The following is a 20201-nucleotide window of genomic DNA, read 5'->3' on the forward strand; positions in this document are numbered from 1 at the left end:
GCTCTCAGGGCACGCGGGGGGCTCCCATTGGTCCGGAGCGTGGCGGGCGCTGATTGGACCACGTCCCTTCGCTCCTCCGCCTCGACCAACGAGCGCCCGCGGCCGGTGCGCGCGTGGGGCTGACGCGGAAATCTGAATGGAGCTCGCGGGCCGGCGGGGCTGGGGCGGGGCCAGCGCGGCCGCCGCTGCTGAGGGGGCTCGGCTGGGGCGGCCCCGCTCCGCGTCCAGGGGTCCTGCGGCCTCGCCATGGGGCCCGGCCCCTCTCCGCCACCGGGCCCCACGCCACGACAGTCCCGCGTGGCCTTGGCCGTGCTGCTCTGTGCCGCCCTGTTGCTGTCGCTGCCTGTTCGTGGCGCTGGTGAGCGGCGGCGCTTGGCGTGCTCCACCTGCCGGGGCATCGTGGACAGGTTCAACCAGGTGGGCCGCGGGGTGCGGGCGGACGGCCCCACGGTGGGTCAGGGCTTCGCGGGGGCTCTAGGCGGGGGCGAGCAGCGGCGGAGGTGGTTCCGCGCCTGCGGCGCCGAGGGGCATTGCCGGCCCCATGGCCAGGCAGCGCCGGCGGGCACGGTGCGGGTCCGGCCGGCTCTGTGCCCAGAGGCCGCGCTACGGGAGCGCCTCCGCCGGTGCCGCGTTCGGGGCGGCGCCCGGCCCGGTGATGGGGCAGCGGCGGTCCCGCTCCGGCAGCGGTCGCAGTGCTGAGGCGGATGGGTGGCAGAGCGCCTTCATCTCTGCCGCCAAAGATGTGTCAAAAGGCTGGCTCCGCTGCAGCGTGTCCAGCTCCATGGGAAGTGCTGGTGGAAAGCTTCGTTCCCAAACATTCACTGTTTGTTGCCACTTGCAGCAGCCTTATGTGTGGCACAGTAAATTGAGCGCCGGCAGCGAGGGCTGCTGCGCCTGGTGAGCGGTGCTTTGTGCTCTCCACACGCGTATCGGCTGCTGAAGGCTCGCCAGGTCACTTCAGCTGCGGCGTGTTCTGCCAGGTGTCGTCTGCTGGCATCGGCTGTGACCGGGGACAGCTGTGCTGATCGCCCTGTTGTACGGTTGCGTGTGTAACTTACAGCTTGGTGCAGACTGGGCTGTTATCAAAACTGAATGAAGTAGAGGTTCTGTTCAAATGATAATAAATAATAAATTTCCTGAGAACTTGAGGAAGAAGGGTGTAAAGTTTCACATGCATGGGGCTTTTTTTGTAAATCATGACTGTAACATGGCTTTGTTTATGTATTAGGAAAATCTAATCATGTTACACTGTAACGTACACTTTCTCACTTTGTGTTGTCCTTAGCTGTTGCTTTCACTCAGGAATTTGATCAGCAGCTTGAGAGCTCTACTGTAGTTTATGCATGGCGCTTTTCATAATTTCTATATAAGCATTTGTTATTGCCCTTAATTTTTATTAGAAACAAACCCTATGTAATTCCTGGTACCTTTTATTTGTAGGGTTTAGCAGATACAGCTAAAAAAAACTTTGGTGGTGGAAACACTGCTTGGGAAGAGAAGACTCTGTCAAAGTATGAGTCCAGGTGAGCTGTCTCAGTACTTCTCATTCTGCTGAGTTTTGTGTTCACTGTGTGCAACTTCACTATACCAGTGTTTGTTTAGAACTGAAATATTCAACTTGGCAGCAAAGGTTTCTCTTGTCCAAACCTTAAATTCTTAATGATTATAGTGTTACAGAACATTGTAATCTAAAGATTATAGTAAAGACTCAATGCCTTATTATTTCCTCTATTCATCTTGTTTCTGAAAACTACAAAAGTTAATTCTGTTATTGTTTCATCTTATTGCAAAGCTCCCATACCTTCTCTGTGATTTCTCATGGGCATCTCCTCACAGCACTGACTCCTTCTTCACAGCACAGACAACAAACTCCAATTCTCATCACAGCCCACCAACAAACTCCAACTCCTGTCTCACCCAGCTAACCCACTCTTTTGTAGCACTTGTCTTCTTATTGGACACACCTGTGGCCTATTAAGAGCAGGCCTGTTCCTAATCTTTGGTGATTAGTACAGCTGCAACTCCTCAGGTGTGAGACTACCTTCTGCATTATCTTTATTTTCTTACATTCTATCCCACCAAATGTTATTAGTTATAGTAGGGTTTTTTTCTATTTACCTATTAAAGTAATAAAATAATGAATCTACTCATGGTCAATTTTTTATTGCTAGTCATAAAAGGTACAGAGTACTGAAATAATTGATTTAGAATTGAAGGCAGTATCTTCTCCCTAGATTTGTCACTGTTGCACTGCCAAAGAGAAGGCAGATTACTGTATGCATATCTGGTTAATGATGGAGAAGGATATCAGTTACTTTTCAAATTCTTTTTTTTAACTTAGTTGGAGTACTGAGATGTTGCTGTGAGATTCACAGGCTTGTGTCTAATAAAAATACATTAAATTTATTGTTGAACATTAAAGTACTGCACTCAAATTTTCTGGGAAGCTAAAAATCTATCAAACCTACAATCTAGAAATATAGTAAATGCAAGCAAGTCACAACATTCTTGTGGTCATTATTCTGGGTTTGGGTTTCTTTTTTGACTGAAGTAGTATTTATTAGTTATTTACTCTGATGTTTTGAAACTAATTCAGGCTACCCTATACACTGATGAAATATTCTCACTGAAGTCTGACTGCTCTGTCAGGTCTTGAGTTGTATTGAAAGTTTAAATTAAATTTACAGTTTTCCTTCTCTGCTTGTAGTGAAATTCGTCTTGTGGAGATCATAGAGAATCTGTGTGACAGTAGTAACTTTGAATGTAACAACATGGTAGAAGAACATGAAGAACTGATAGAGAAATGGTGGTTCAAATTGTAAGTATCATTTTCTTGGTGGAGATCTTTGTGTGAATAAATTATCTAAGAGGATGAACTAATAATGTTAAATCTTGTGCCTGAACAATAGCGGTATGGGTAATTTATTCTTTGTCTTTCAAGAGTTGCATTGGGTACTACTGCTGGTTTCAGGCTAACTTTTAGTATCATGTGGTGCTGTACTGTTCTTTTGGATTTTCAATTCCAGCAGTGTTGCACCAAAGGATCTACACTTGTTTCTTATGCACTGTCTACTCAGTAGACAGTAGTGTGTCAAGGTAAACTAACATTGGAAAATTTTGAAGTTTAGTTCCTTATGTTTTCCTTTGTCACAAAACTGCAAAGGGCTCTTTGGTTCTTGTGGGTTTTTTTGTTAGCTTGCTTTTTTTCCCTGAAACTACATTTAGTTCTCCTGGCAATCAAAAGAATAGTTGGTGCTAATCAGGGTAGAAGTTGAATCTCTTGCAGATGGTAGAGCAGCAGCTGACTTTTCTACCTGCAATTTAAACTAGACTGGAATTTGTGTTATAGCTAAGCTTTTTGTATACCAGTCTTAAATATAATTAGTGCATGAATGGCAGTGTAACCTTTAGATTTCTTAATGTTTGGGTTTTTTAGTTCCAAATCACATTTCTTCTAAGTATTTTTCACTAATTTAAACTGTCAGCACTCCTAATTAGCTAGAATTCAATAGGGTGATCTGCCACTACAATGTTTCATAACTGGATAAGGCTTTTTGATACTTTTTGATACTTTTTGATTTCTTCTAAATCACTGCTTTAGCCTTTTACCTAACTATACAAGATTGTATATATGTTAACACGTAGTGAAGGGAATAGAGTAGAATAGCAGAACAGAAAGTAGAATGTTTCAGTTGGAAGGAACCTAAAATGATCACTTAGTCCCAGTGCCTTACTGCTTCAGGGCTGATGAAAAGTTAAAGCATGTTGTTAAGGTCATTGTGTAAACACTCCTAAAACACTCATAGGCTTGGGGCCTCCACCACCTCTCTGGGAAACCTGTCCCAGTGTTTGATTGCCCTCTTGGTAAAGAAATGTTTCCTGATGTCCAGTCTAAACCTCTCCTGGTGCAGCTGTGAACCCTTCCCCTGTGTCCTGTCATTAAATACAACAGAGATTGGCACCTCCTTCTCCCCTTTCCCTCCTCAGGAAGCTGCAGAGGGCAATGAGGCCACCCCCTCCACCTCCTTCTAGACAAGCACACAGTCCTTAGGTGCTCCTCATAGGACATGCCTTCCACAAAGGTAAACTATGCAACCCAGAATCTTTAATTTGGCTAAAATTTGCAGAACTTAACTAGAAAATTTGGCATAGTAAACTTCCTAAAATAATCAAAAAAATTCATAAAATACATTGGATTTTGGAAAGTTTCTGTATTTAATAGACCTTCTGAGCGCATGCAATTGATTGTTTGCCTTCCTTTCTTTAACCTGCAGTATCCAAATGTCATTCAGTTTCTGTGGTAGTTTCCAAAGACAGTTTCTTTGCCCATGAATACCTTAGGCATTTTTTACAAGTTGTTCCATAAAGGGTGGTCGATCACTGGAACAGGTTCCCCACAGCACCAAGCCTGTCAGACTTCAGGAATCATCTGGAGGACACTTGCTCACGTAGTTTAGCTTAGGAAGTCTCGTGAGGAGCAGGGAGCTGGACTCAATTAATTGGGGCTGTATGTGTGTGTTCAAGTAGCACACAACTAACTTCTTAATTTTAAAAATGTCTTCTAAAATAGTACTCGATCAATGCTAAAAAAAGGAGAAATTTTAACCCAATCATCAAGTAGCCAATAATTTGAACAAATGTTAACATCTCTTCCAGGCTATCTTCTGTATACTTGAGATAAAGATACAGTAAGTATTTATAAGAGAAAGACATAATTAAGACTGTCTAAACTGTATGTAAACCTTCCCTAAAAGTAAGGTGTTTAAAAAAAAGGTGTGTGTGTGCATGTATGAAGAATTCATTATATTTGTTGCTCTTATTTCAATTTTTTCCCAAATATAATTTATAACGTTTGAGTAGAGCTTGTTAATAGTATAGTATTTTAAAAGCAACATTTTCAAATTGGAGGACTTCTTCTAGAAATTGATTCCTGAAATCTTCAGAAGAATTAGGTTTCTAATCTGTCATGTGCAATAAGTTTCTCTCCTGTGTTGTTCTGGGTCAGTTGTGTGAGCTGGCTTTAAAGAATCTTTGTTCTTTTTGTTTGTAAATGAATGTCTTCATATACAGAAAGAAGAAGTATCCAGATTTGTTTAAGTGGTTTTGCATTGAAACAATAGAAGTTTGCTGCCCTGCCGGAACTTATGGACCAGATTGCCTCGGTAATTTTTCTTCTGAAAAATTGAGTTGCAGATAGAGTTTTTTTACCTGTTTGTTTCAGTCTTTACTGTCACAGACAAATGCATGATGTATGATATTTTGCATGAGACACGGGCTGCTGTGTAGGATGTATCTGCTTGCTGCCTCATAGTTGAGTAGCTACCTTGGGAATATCCTGCCTGGATAAAACTCTTCTGGGCATGTAGTAATGTACTGAGCTGTCAAGGGTACCAAGATGTGCAGAAACAATCAATCTGATGCTGATATCCATACCTGACCCATCCTTAAAGGCTCTCTGCAACATGAAGTCTGCTGTTTAGGTGGCCTTGCAGAATCTATGTATACAAGAATCCTTGATCAGTTTCAAGAGTAAAACAACCCAAATGCTCCTGGGGTTTAAATGAAGAACCTTGCAACTGAGGATCAGTTAAAAAGGCAATGAGAAAAATTGGGTAAGAGTAGGTGGGAGATGAAAGTAAGGTCTTTGCAAAAGTGATGAGAGATATCTTGGCCTCTGAAGCTGGTAAAATTTATAAATCTCTAAAACTTCTCACCTTATTAAGAGACTGGTTTTGGCCACTTAATATATCGGTAAAAATTAAGTCCCCATTCCCTATATTGATCTAAATGATAGCTGGTAGATTTTTACAAATGTAATATGAGCCTTCTCAGAGATACAGAAAAAATAAAAACACCAATTTTATCCAGGAAGCTCGGAAAATAATTAAAATTTTGAGCCATTTAGGTCTTTACCCTAAATCAAATTGATAACTGAACTTTCCTGGAGATTGCTTTGAGTTTCCCTTATACTTGAATATATTATTAAGCATTGCCTTATTGCAAAACTTTTAGTTACTCTCAAGGGTGAAAAAGACTCTTGGAAATTATATCCTACTTTAGTGTGACAATTTAAAATTAATTCTTATTTTATTTTCTGTGAAGAGGGAGGGATTTTGGGTGTTTGTGTCTGAGAGTAGAAAGTTATTTCCTTAAACATCTGATTTAAAAATATTTTTGATCCTTTTTTAGCTTGTCGTGGTGGATCAGAAAGACCTTGCCATGGAAATGGCCACTGTGATGGTGATGGTACCCGAGGTGGAGATGGCTCATGTAGCTGTAAGAAGGAGTACACAGGACAATTTTGTTTGGACTGTTCTAGTGGTTACTTCAGTTCCTTGAGAAACGAGACGCATTCTGTTTGTACAGGTAACAAAGCCTTAACACATGCTTATATCTTTGTGTTACTTCTTCAGTTTTTGCAAAACTAGAAACAGTTGAAACTAACAAATGTAGAAACAAAACATAGTTTGGCCAGCTTTAAGCATAAAAGACATGTCAGTCACTTTAGTGGAATTCTAAGATTTTGCTAAGTCATCTTTCCACACTGCCCTTGATTTTTAAATTGTTTTTTTCTGCTTTAAGAAAAATTCGTAGAAATCTTTGCTTCTCTGCTTCCTAAGTACTGTTGAAATCTTGAGCTGAAATTACTTAAGCTTAAATGGAATAAATGGAAACAGTTGATCTGTACTGCAAACTACTTAGATTCCAGTTTGGTATGCCTAAGTTTAATTTTGAAACAAAGTCAGATCATAGGAATAAAATTTTGAATTGGTCAAATTTTCAATTCATTTTAGACCCTTGATGAGATTCTCCAACATCTACATCCTGACCCTGGGGGTCTATCAAGATTGTTTTTAAGTAGTCTATATTGTTCTTGTTTTGGTTTTTTTTAATCTGGTTGTGTAGTAATTCTTCTCTATGATTTGTTTTAGATGACAATATATAACATACAAATGTTACATAGGGTATATTATATATGCATGTTATGTATATGTATACATTATGCATATACAGCTGGATTTCTAGTATAGTTCCTTCTGAATTCTTCAGAATTAAATCACACATTGCTCTCATAGCTAATTGGAAATGTAAATTGTGTGAGGATTCATTAGGTAGAGAAGTTCAGAGTTTGATGTTTAAACTCATGTCCCCGCCTTGAGGGGCTCAGCTAAGTTTGCCTTCCTGATCTCCTCTTTCCAAATATTTTAGAAATTGGACCTGCCACTTCTAGTCACTAGAATTTCATGGCAGTGTTTTCAGTAGTGCAAATATCTGTAATTGCTAGGTTTGGTTTCCGCTGGTTATTTGGGATTTGGAGTTGTTTTGGTCAGATAGCTGCATATTTCTAAATTAAATCTTGATCTTATGGAGGTGCTGTCTTGTGAATGGGAGTTTCAAGCTCCTAAAAATGATGGCTTCCACTGAATCCTAAATAAAGTTTTCTCTGAGAGTTTGTGTGCCCGAACTTCTCTTGGGATCTCTCAACAAAACTCAGGTTGAAGTTTTCTCCTCTCAGCCTGCCACGCTGCCTGTAAGACTTGTACTGGTTCAAGTAACAAGGACTGCCAAGATTGTAAAGAGGGCTGGATTAAAAATGAAGATGGAGCTTGTGTGGGTGAGTAATGCTAGGCAGACTTCAAACAGGTTTTGTAGTAACACTGGCTAATAAGATTAGATGGCATCACTTCCAAGTTTTATTGTATTTTATGGAAATGATTTGTCAGTTTAGATTTCTACAGTTTTATTAGTTTCTCTCTTCCTCACTTATTTCATGTTGCAGGAAAGCAGTATTTTCTCACCACTGATTGCCTGGTGATGATAGTTACCTTTATCATACTGTTCTGTATGTCTTTTTAGTTTAAGGGGACTCATAGAGCAGCAAGTGGGGTGTTTCTTTTTAGACCTGAGTTTTCTTGGTGTTTATTTGTATGCTAAACAATGTCCTGCTTTTGACTTAAACTATTTTTTCAATTAGTAGAAGATTCGTATGAACTTAGCTACATATTTTATACTAATTCCACATTTACCTTCACATAACTGTCATAAATGCTCAACCCTAATGGAGGTCAAACACTTCACTAAAAGCCATGCATGCAAACTTCTTCTGTTCTTGGACAGAAATACTGGGAGACATCAAGATCAGTGTTTCCATTAATTTCTTACCTATTTCTGTCTTAGCATTTAAGTTGGGTTACAAGGAGATAAGTGTGAAATACTTCACAAAAAATTCAAACACTAAAAATACTTCCAGTGCAGGAATGCACTAGGGGAGAGTAACACATTTTGTTTAAGTGGTTGAATTTGACCCTTTAAAGACCTCTAACATAATGCCCAGAAACAGTGTCTTAGAAATTATGTGAACACTGCTTCCTTTTCAAAATGCCACTGAGAGCTGGTTTTAAATTACAGCTCTTGCAATATCTGCTTAGGCAACTACTAAGCACTCCCAGGGCATTTTTAAGATGCTTTGGTACTGTCTTCTGTACAGCTGAGTTTTTTACAGATAATTATTGCCACTAATGACCTATAAATCAATTGAGTAATCAGTAGGAATGATGGGTGCAGCAGCAGGAGGAGAGTGACAGCAATGACAGGAAGAGAGGGACTGAAATAGCCTTCTTTGTTTGAATTTTTAATGAAATACTGTTCCACCCTTTCCTCAAAATCGTAAGGCTTGCATGTTTTAACTCTGCAGTAGAATTGGTTTTCAGCTTGACTGGTCCTAATCATAACTTGGTTTGTTCCATTTTGCTTTCTGTAGAATACTAAGAGATGCATGTATGTGCAATAGTACACGTTTTTAGTTATATAAAAAGCTCTGTAATTTGGTAATGTAGGAGTACAGGAGAAAATAGTGTTCCAGAACAATAGAGTGTCTGCTTGTTTGTTATGATATCTGCATAAATGCATGACTTGAAAATGGCAGGGACTGCAGGCATCCTGGAAGTTTATTTAATTTGACCTTTTGAATTTCTGATACATCTCTTATTGTCATCACAAAGTATATGAGGATCAGTTTTGATTTTCTAATGCAGGTTTAAGCTGAACAAAACTGTGTCTGTTACCATGCTAGTTCTGTGTCTACCATGTTGCACCTGACCCCAAACTCATTGCAACAACAATTCTCAGTGCAGTCAGTTTATAGCATTCAAGTATTAATCTGTCTATTTAATCATAACTACTATTTTAGGTAACTTGTCACTTTTTATCTTTCAGATTTAGATGAATGTGCTGCTTCTCCTTGCAAAGATCACCAGTATTGTTTGAACACAGATGGATCTTTCTCATGCAAAGGTTTCTTTTCAATCTTCTGTTGTATTGTTCTGTCTAGAATCCTAAACTAATGCTAGAGGTAATGCTTAGAAAATGTCTGATAGGTATTTGGTACAGTGTGGTCTGATCCTCACTGGGCATGGGATGAGGCTTTAGACCTATTGTATGAGCAAATAAAGAGATTTCTGGTTATTTCTACTTGGCTTTTGTGAGACCCTCCAGCTCTGGGACCTCCAACATAAGGCAGGCATGGACCTGCCTGAGTGGGTCTAGAGGACAGCTGTGAAAATCTTGATCAAGAGGGTCAACCCCCCTATGAGGACAAGCTGAGAGAGCTGGCATTGTTCATTCTGAACAAGAGAAGGCTCCAGAGCCTTTCAGTACCTAAAGAGATCTACAACAAAGGTGGAGGAGGACTTTCTACAAGGGCATGTAGTGGACTTGACAAGGGGGAATGGATTCAAGCTGAAATAGATAAGATTATATATTAGGAAGAAAATCTTTACTATGAGGGTGTTGAGGCACTGGACCTGAGAAGTTATGAATGCCCTGTCCCTGGATGTGTTCAAAGACCAGTTGGATGGAACCCTGACCTACCTGGTCTAGTGAAAGGCGTCTAACCTATGGCAGAGGGATTGGAACTAGATCATCTTTAAGGTCAACTTCCAGCCCAAGCCATTCTATGATTCCTTGTCATTGTCCTTGTGTGGGTAAGATGTCTGACTTTAGGGTGGTATTTTAAACCCCAGATACACAATTTTTTATGCATAAAATATTTTATCTTTAGCATGTGATGCCAGCTGTGTAGGTTGCACAGGAGAAGGTTCTGAAAAATGTAAGACCTGCGCATCTGGATACATGAAGGAAGATGAGAAGTGTACAGGTTGGTGGATTTAGCAGTACCTGGTAGAATGCTGGTTAGCTCACTCTTGGTTAGCCATGCTGAGGAGCTCATAGGTGCTTTCACATTTGTGTGCTTCATCTTTCATGCCTGTCAAAGTGAACCTAGTCGTTCTGATATTAGCTGCAAAGACATTCTCAATAAATTACTTTATATTACTGAGCTGATATGCTTGACAAAACTTAAAGTGAATCACTGGTATGAAGGAACAGGGTATTTTATAGTAGCTTCAGGAAACAGCTACATGAGTCTTCTGTCAGTTACTTACCACTTCATCAGATCTGTGTTTCTATTCATTTTGTAGCAGAAGGGCAGGCATTGTGATAATCCATCAATGTCCAAGTTCAAATTATATTCATTCTTAGTGAATTATAATGTGAAATTAGACTTCCTCTGTGGAAAAGAACACGACATATGCAAAATCTGAAGTAGCTATTAACTGTGACGATGTAGTATTTACAAGCTCTGTTCCCTTTAGCTATACTTTGATGGCATAAATAGAAAATGACTGTGGGGGAAATGTTCAGTAGGTTGAGTTGCCTAATTGTGACAAACATAACCACTAAGTACATTTCTCTGTACAGCGATTTGCAAAACATTAAAAAGCAGCAGTACTGGGTGTTATCTGAATAACTTTGAAACAGTCCAAATCACGAAGAATTAGATTATTTTAACGGATGTTACATCTGTTGCAGCAGCATTCTGCTCCACAGTGTTTTTCATATTTGAATAGAGTTTTGTTTATATGACTGAGCAAAAACAAGGTTTATAACAAATAACAGCAGTGGACTCTTTCTTTCCCTGTGCTGTCTCTAGATATAGATGAATGTAACCTTCCTGAAAAGGTCTGCACAGAAGAGAATCACGACTGTGTTAATACATCAGGGTAGTTACAAGTGTGTATGTTCAGAAGGGTTTGAAGATAAGGATGGAACATGTGTTCAAACTGTAAAACCAGGTAAGTAGCTTTTCAGGGACAACTTAAAAAAATATGCTGTATTAACAACTTGGAGTTTTATGTAAGTCTAAGGGTCTAGTTACTTGTAAATCCCTCTATTATTTCTCATCTTCACACAGCTGTGGTCTGTATCAATAGTTTATAGTCCAGGCCACACTCTGATGTGTGGTTTTTTGCCTAAAGATAGTTTATTTTTTTAAACATTCTGTTCTTGGGTTGCTACATTTTTGCTTAAGTCAAGTTTGTGTTTTTAAGTCACTTAAGGGTTTGGATTTGTTACATAAAATGAGGTAGCAAATTTCTGCTGTCATAAAAATGAGCATGTCCTCCCCACTTCTTTCCATTATCATTAATTATAGTGACTTAAGGGTTTATCTGATTGCATGCAATCTTCAATTCATTGAAATCTCTGAAAATTGCAAATTGAAAAAAGAATTACAAATTCTCTTTGCTGGATAAAAATGCTGTTTGAATTTGTTTATTTTGTGATCATGTAAGTGTCAGAGCTGGTGTTAAGGTGAAAATGGGGAAGACATCCATCTATCAGTCATAGGGAACTGTTCAGCTTCACTTAAATTATAACTTCAGTCAAAAAATTCAACTATCATTTTTTCTAGGATGTGTTGACCCATATGGACAGAACTACATTCATTAAACATTCCATTACTCCATCTAGGCCTCTTTTACAATTCCAAAGAGAAAGATGGGATTATTTTGCAATAACAGCAGTAGGAGAATAGATGAGAGACACCTAATTTCATACCTTTTCTTTCTACTTCGTAGCTTGTTTGGGTGGTTTTTTTATCCCCCCATTTCCATCCCCAACGCTGATTTTTCATTTTTTTGTACTAAAAAGTTGTAATCATGGATGTTGTATTGCTGCTCAAGGCCACTGAGTTCATTCCTTTTACTGTCAGTGCTCACCATTATTAGTCCTCTAGAATCTTCTCTAATACAGATATGCAGGGTATCAGTTACTACCTTTGTTAATGTGGTCTTACATTTTGAGACTAAAAGTAAAATAAAAGGTAGACAAATTGACTTAGTTTTTTTTTGTTTAGATAATGCTTTTCCCAATATAATAAAATTGCTCTGCTTTTTTAAAGGTTGTTTTAACATCTGAACTGAGCAGTTTGTACTATAAAAACAATTCTGAATAAGACTTGCCCTACTTTTTCAAATACCTAAACTGCTACTGACAGGTTGTGTGGAAAGGAGCAGATTCACTGTGAATAGCTGAAAACAAAAGCCTAGAATAGAAGTGCCTGTGCTGATTTTTTTTTTCTTCCACTAATAGTAAAATGCCAAGTTATTTGAAAAATTTTGTTTTCATATAGTAAAAAAAAAAAATACAGCTTTAGGTTAGGAGAACGGTTTAAGTAGGTGTTATATATGGCTTAATTGCTTCTCTAGTCTTGATAAATATGTTAATTTGGGTTTCTCTTGAAAAAAATCCTAATTTCAAAAATCACAGTTGTATATCTGTAATTAATTACCTATGTATAATTGGTAATAGATTTGTATTCTAACTGTGCTATTTAACTTCACAGGAGAGGAAGTAGAGAGTGAAACAACTGAGCCTTCACATACTGAACATGTTGACTTATGATCTGCGTTCAGAACCAAAAGACATTCCTATCTAAAGTTTTAAATTATTGGACTAAGCCTCTGCTAGCTGACATACTGTGGAAGTGGTATGAAATATGCAGGTTGCCATTAAGACTTTTTTTTTTTAAATGGTGGCAACCTGCTCTTTAAGCTGCATTTCTTTATTCTTAAATCCCACTTTTTATATAATTCTTCAAAAACAACACTCTAGATGGGTTAGTATAAAATTTGACAGAACATAACACTGTACCCAGCAACTGTAAACAACTTGCAGGCTTCTCATTCTAGTGCCTACTGAAAACTGTTATCTTCTGGAAGAATTTAGTTGCACTTCATAATTTAAGGAAAATTTAGACTGAAGTTTGTTGTTTCTAATCATGAGAAATATTTCTGTAATTGAAATACAGCTTTTGGAAATTGTCAAAGGGAATCTCTCTGGGGGGGAGGGAAGCACTGTTCCCTTAAACAAAATAGAATGCCTAATATTGCATTCAATAAAAGTGTATTTTGTTGGAATGTGCCTTAAAATTTTTAAGATGTTAATACCTTGATGTGTTGTCATGCTTATTTTTCTTTTAAGTCAGTGAAAAACCCCAAAACCACAAAAGCAGCCCAAACAACCCCCAAAAAAACAAAACACCAGAACCTTGTAAACTGTATTTCAGTTCAGCACTGAATTCACTCAGTTGTATTGGAATATACCTGAAATGAAAACCCCAACCCAACAACATCCCCTCTCTCACACACACTTTCCTCTAAAGGAAGAACTATGTCAACCTAACTTTTCAAAGGCAGGTAAACAGGTCTTTCTGACAGATACTTGCATCAACTATGTAAACTAGTTTAGAAGGTGATGAAAAGTAGGTTTGGCTAACACATGCCTGCAATGGCTCATAGTTATTATGTGAATGCTGTCTAGGATTGATGAATACAGGACTTTGACTACAACCTACTGCTGTGTGCTATAGCTTCCTGTCTGCTGCAGAGCAAGCATACTACAATCAATTTTTCCTTGTCTCTTGTGCCATTTCAGAGGGAAGGCTTATAAGCATAGCATAGATACAGCTTCCTGTGTGTTCTCTCTAAGCCTAAAGGCAAGTATAAAAGCTAAAATGGATATATCCTGTAGGACTGCCACAGCTGTAAATAAAATAAGGACCATCCACAAACAGTCTCTGGTAGAAGTGAGTAAAGTTTACAATACATTGTGATGGTGGATACAAGGGGTTGTAGAATACAGCTAAGAAGAGCACAGTTTAGGCTTGACTATGAAGAAGTTACAAACTCTGAGGAAAGGGGACATAAAAAGGCTATGAATAGAATTGACCTATTCTGTTGAGCAGAAAAAAATCAGACATCTTCTATATATTTCTAAAGACCTTTGTTCACGCTAAGTCTCAGTTCAGTTTGTGAACCGTGCATGGAGGATTTGTATGTGTGATAGATACCTAGGTGAATATTGTACAAAACCTGATTCTGTTGGATTCTTAGGCTAAAAGCTGTCTAAGCTGATCTTGTGCATGATAGTTTAAATACCTAGTGCTATTAAGGTACCTGTAACTTTTCTTTAACTGTTATATCTAGATGTTTCTTAACTTGCAAGTCAGAGTACGAAATCTTCAGTGCTTTCTCAGCTGTAATTGTCTAAGATGGGCCCATTTGCCACAAAGTCTTGCAAGTTGAAGGGTAGTCATTGTATTTAATGAGTACTAAATCAAAGGGAGGAAAAAGTAGGCAGTTTGGGAAGCACATGGAATACAACTCAAGGATCTTCAGGGTTTTTAGTACAGGTGTAGCCAGTTACAGTAGTATTAGCCCCTAAGGATCCTGCAGGAGTGTAGCTTCTCTATGTTACTCACTCTCTCACATTTAACTCCTGGGTGTTGCAGGTTGTGGTATGAATGGTCGTTAATCATAACAGGAAATGTTGGTTTAAAAACTACCATCAGCTCACACTCAGGGAATTAATTGTCTGACAAATACAAACTCTTCTGTTAGTGTTCCAAGCCTGAAATAATGCTTCCTTATGAAAAAGAACTTGCTACTCTTAAATACCTTTCAACTTACTTTGGACTCAGGGGGATACCTGATGAGGTTCTTAACTACATTGTGGAAGCATTTGCTTCCCACCTTCCAAGGCTTTGGACAGAAAGCCTTAACTAAATTGTCGTAGTTAAGCCCAAGTCTGAGATGAACTGATAAAAAACAAAAATGTCAAGATTTTGTTTTTCTGTGGTGATAAAGAGGAGAAATTCTTCCTTGCCTGACCTGCAAAAGTAATGAGCAGTCTAATACAACCAGACTGTTTTTCAGTTCTGGAGAAAAATGCTTTCAGCTTTCCATTACCAGAGTAGAGCCATCAGTCAGAGTGTTGTTCCCTACAAAACATACAGATGTAGTACCTGGGTATTAGGAGTCACAAATCTATTTTCCTCAATTCTCCCATTCTCCTGCCACCAAATATAGGCACATATTGCTCTGCATTAAATTATTGTGGGGTCCAGAAAGGTGAATTCAACTATTTAGAGTTTTCACTGAAGGAATATAGGCCAAGGTATGTATGATAATATTTAGTATGATGCTGCTGTCTTCTGCCCTTTTGATGCTAGTTTTGAAAGAGTTAGTTCCCTTGTTTTGTTCTGTTTTCTCCTTTTACTTCTTCAGACTGTAATTACTGCTTCATTTTAGAAGTTGAAACAAAAAATTTTTTGACTGAACTTAATCTTTTTTCCCCTCTCTGCCTTGAATACAGTGGGGATTGGATTCTGAGTTGTCTTGGGTTTTGCCCTTTATAATCAGAATGGAGGGGGTGGAGGAGTAAGATTTGAACTGATTTCCAGAAACTGGCCATGAAGGTAAAATGCATTTTGATAATCAAGCCAGTACAGACTACCAATGCTTTCTACTGTATTTGTTAATATTTTGGTGCTAAAAGAAAGCTGTTTCCATTAAATTTTTCATTGCATCTGGTTATATGGTACAAGACTTTGGACTTAGGGTTGTCTGGAAGTAGAGGTCTCATGCCCAACTATACAAGTATGTTGGTAAATACTTCAGAAGTGATCTGAGATAATCCAACAAACAAGATTTGTGCCTCAGTGAAGTGTTGGTTAGGTACTTCTGTCATAAGTATCAAGGTGAACTTCTAGACCCAGACCTATGATTTATTTTGTAAACTTCATACTGTGGTATCAAACTGGAAGCAGCATCCCTTTTCCTAGATTGTTTTGCTACTACTTTGGAGTTTCTTGACCTAAAACTAAGTGGATTTTTACCATGAGAAATAGTACTCAATAGTGTATCTAGGCACTTGAAAGGACAAGATTCTCTTGAACTCCAGAAGGTCCAGAAACACTTTCCAGGAGCAAGCAAACTTAGAGATCTTCATGTTTCAATTAAGGCTCTAAATAAGACCAGGAAAGCAGTCTCAAGTATGCAGCATCCATACAACAATCCTGCAGTGCCTAAACTTAGAAGTTAAGGTGTGCTGAAATGTTTTCAGCCGAACATTGGTACATAATACTGAATATTTTCTTTGATGTGAATTCCCAACATGTCTGTAATAGACACTGAGTTCTCTTCAAAGTATAATACTATCCATTCCTAAATAGGGCAAATGAATTCTCTTATGTAGAACACCTTGGTGACTTAGGTAATTCAGGAAGTCAGTGATCACCTGAAAGGGATCAAATCATAATCTTCTTTCTCAGGAAAGGTGCCAAAGTCTGTAAGTTATATTCAAGACCAGGACACAGGTGACTGTAAAATATATGGTATATACTGTATAAACACAGGACCTTTTATGGATGATGAGAACTGATCATGCATCATCCTAACGTGTATGGGAGAGGTATGCTCAGTCAGGCAGTTGTCAGTTGAAGACTCAAACAATGACATTTGCAACTTGCAAAACACCAAGAATGTGAAAATCACCAAATCATACTTCTAGCATAAAGTTCTTGGTGGATATGGCACTATGTGTATATATAGAGACAATTCTCCCTGATGAACAGGATGCACCCTGTCCTTCAGGTTACTTTCAGACCATTCTTAATATTGCGCAAAGTTAGGCACACAAATAATTCAAATTTGCCTTAACAAGTGACTAACTGAAAAAAATGTGTTGAAAGAAAAATAAACAACAAAGCCCCCAGCAACAAAATAAAAGCCTTAAAAAATCCAAGAAGTCTTGGATCATATGTAGCAATAATATAAAGGACAGTTGTCCATAATGGTCCTAGCTGACCTCCTGATACCGCTCCTTGCCCTCTGTCTGTCAGACTGCTATGGATTGTTGCCCAAGATTGTATTTTATCTGTTCTGAAAGGAATCTTCTGAGGTTTTCAAAGTAAATGCCTGTGCTTTTTAAATTTTTTTTCCCTTCCTTGCATCAAAATGGAATTTTTCTCATCCCTTTCAGCAGCTTCACACCTTGTAGAATTTCATGGTTTCATTTGCTGCAGACATACCTATAGCAGCCCTTAATACTCTTCAAGCCCCTTGCCGGTTCTTCTCCAAGCAGGCTTTGGCTTTCTTGATTCCATTCCTTCATGCTAAGACAGTGGCTCTGTATTCCTTCTGGGTCACTTGCCACCGTTTCCACCTTGTGTGTTCCTTTTTATGGCTTTAGTCAGGAGCTCATTGTTCATGCTTGTCAGCTTGTCAGCTTCTTGCCACTTTTGCTTGATTTCCCACACATCAGAATTGGGAAAAGTGATCACTGAAAATCAGCCAACTGCCTTGGACTCTTCTGTCTAGGGCCCTCTGCCTTAGCTTTCCTCTCAGGCTGAGGCCTGAACTGCCCAGGTCTACCATTCTGATATAAAGGGTTATGGTCCTGCTACTGCTTTGAAGGCAACATAGTACTTGGCTACATTTCTTCATCTACTGCTGAGGTAATAATATTGTCTCTCTACTTAGTGGTGCTTTTTTGATGAATTCAGCCCTTCTTATTGAGTCTTAGTCAGTGGAGTGACTGTTGGCTCTTTGGGACTAAGGGTCATCTTTTTTATGTTAGAGATATGCCCTATCTTGTCCCCCAGGTTGCATCACAGCATTTGATGTGTAGGATTCACATCTAGCACTGCATCCACCAGTGCAGAAACTGCATGAGCAGTAGCTGGAAAGCTGTACAGCTAGAAAAATGTGTTTCTGTTGCTGAGTTCTGTATTCACAGTGCACAGTAAGTCCAAGAGGGAAGAAAAAAAGAAAACAGTTGGATCTTTAAATACTTATTGGGGCTGCTATGTCAGTGCTTTTAGGCATATTGAGAAATTATGGCTACTTTGGTAGTGGTGCTTCATGTTTTGCAAATTGTGATGTCTGCATAGTGTATCACTGGTAGATTGTGTATTCATTAACTTCATAAATCTTTCCGTATCTCTGGGGGAGTTTTGATAGATATCATACTTGGACTAGGGAAATTTATCTTCCTTGAGGAAAAAAGAAAAAGATCCTTAAATAAAATCAGTTCTGGTTCACACTGATTTTTTCAGTGGCTTCTAGAAATTTGGTCCAGATCCTATTATTTTTGCCCATTCTGTGTACCTCTAAGAAATTCTCTGCAATTAAAAACCAAACAAACATTGATTTTCTTTAGTATTTCTTAGTTAAAAAAAAAGTTTGATTTATTTTTGTTTTTTAATGATATGGAGGAAGAAGGAATACATACTTTAATACTAAGAAATAAAGTGTCATACTTATTTGGGGTTTTTTTTGTTTTGTTTCATTGGGTTTTTTGTTCTTTGGGGTATTTTTTGTTTTGTTTCATTATTTGATTTTTTTTCTTCATATATAAAAATGGCTGCTTAAAAAAGGCATATGTGAATAAATTAGTCAGTATTCTAACACGCAAGACCTTGTGGGTCATCTTACTCTTCCCTCGCCAATGTGGAATTATTCTCTCTCTGTGCCATTTGGAAATGCAGTATCTAATTAAAAATTTGCTGCGGTAATGTATTTTCCATCATTCCACATTATTTTATCTATCAGAATATATTATAATTTGATAGTAATTCTTTTTAATGACTAGCACAATAAAGAAAAACTCTTCCACATGCAGCTGTGATTATGCCTCATTTGTTTGAGGTAATGCACAGACACAAAATACAATCCTTTGCAAAAGGTGGAAGAGGAACCTGTTCAGGGAACTGAGACTCATTTTTGACCTTTAGCATAAAAAATATGCAGCCTTTTAGTTGGCTTTCAATTTTTTTTTGTTGTTGTTTTTGATTTTTTTGTTGTTGTTGGTTTTTTGTGTTTGTTTTGTTTTGTTTTGTTTCTGGAATAAGCAGTATCACATTTTCAAACACTAAAGTAAAGACGACCAGAAACTACCACCAGGAAGGGATGGTGAGGTATCCACCTTCAGTTGCAATCTCTTGGAGCTCTTTAATAATGAGACCAAGAGCCTCGACTGAAGCAGCAGCTTCTTAGCATTTAGGTGAGGATATAAAGAATTGTCTCTACTCCCTTTTTTCATTTACTCGTCTTACATTGAAATGCTTATGTTCATAAAGAAACACTTTCCTAGGTAGGTGTATATATAGACCTGTGTGCCATAGATAAACAACTGCCAATTGAAGTACTTCATAGCTTTTAATTTTTTTTCATTATGCATCATAAGATATGCAGTCATTAAAATAAATTCTTCCTACCTGATGTCAACTTTTGCAACAAGAAATTTTATTGCAGTGTGGCCTGGAGAAACTGGATAAACTCTTCCCATGAGCTTGCAGGGGAGAAAAGATGAGTCATTAAGACACAAGCTGTTGTGTCTTTTAGGACATAATTCTGTTATCAATTAATTGCACACTGTTCATGTTCAAAACAGAATGTCCCTAGAATAAGTTTTGGTTTAGGCTAAAGCTCTTCACACAGAGGGCACTTTACAGGCTATTTGACAAGACAGTCATTCTAATGGGACAGCTCTGGAATTCCAGTTATTTGGGAAAGAGCTCTGTGGCCTGTGGTGCAGTGTTGCTTCAGGCATTCCCTTTGTAGGTGATAAATGCTACAGCACAGCTGTTTGTCCCATGCAGAGATGCACAGCTGTGCTTCTCAGAGAAAGGAGTTTCTCTCTGCCATGCCGTTTCAGTATATTGTGCCGCAGATTTTCACAACTTCAGTGTTAAGCCAGCAGAGGGTACTCTTAAGCTTCCCAGAATAGGTTACATAGGATGGATGTCTCAGGAGGTTACTGCCTCAGAGTTACTGTGCTGAGGGGAGGGGCTGAAAATGTGAGCCCTTAATTATATGGGCCTCATTGTACTTAAGTAAAAGTGTTGAATAGGCCACATACTTTGTTGAATAAACAGACACTGCTGTTTTTCCAAAAGCACAGCAAACCAAGATCTTGTCAGTATAATACAATCTTAAAAACTAGGAAATTCAGGCTTGAAGGTACTCCAGGTTGTTTCTCATCCAAACAAGTGCTGAGGCAGGGCTCCTGTGAGAGCTGAG

At 38.6% G+C, this 20201-nt stretch overlaps 1 protein-coding gene across 1 annotated transcript; it reads left to right on the forward strand.

The window, feature by feature from the left end:
• Positions 1-188: 188 nt before the first annotated feature.
• On the forward strand, positions 189-13256 carry CRELD2 (cysteine rich with EGF like domains 2). Its single transcript, XM_036401468.2, is given in 11 exon segments — positions 189-417; positions 1441-1523; positions 2708-2818; positions 5071-5162; positions 6190-6366; positions 7517-7615; positions 9217-9294; positions 10061-10156; positions 10991-11058; positions 11060-11132; positions 12683-13256. Coding segments are annotated over 11 exon segments (1107 nt in total). The 5' UTR covers positions 189-246; the 3' UTR covers positions 12742-13256.
• Positions 13257-20201: the final 6945 nt, after the last annotated feature.

Source organism: Molothrus ater, chromosome 5 (genome assembly GCF_012460135.2).
Source record: "Molothrus ater isolate BHLD 08-10-18 breed brown headed cowbird chromosome 5, BPBGC_Mater_1.1, whole genome shotgun sequence".
Classification (NCBI taxonomy): Eukaryota; Metazoa; Chordata; class Aves; order Passeriformes; family Icteridae; genus Molothrus; species Molothrus ater.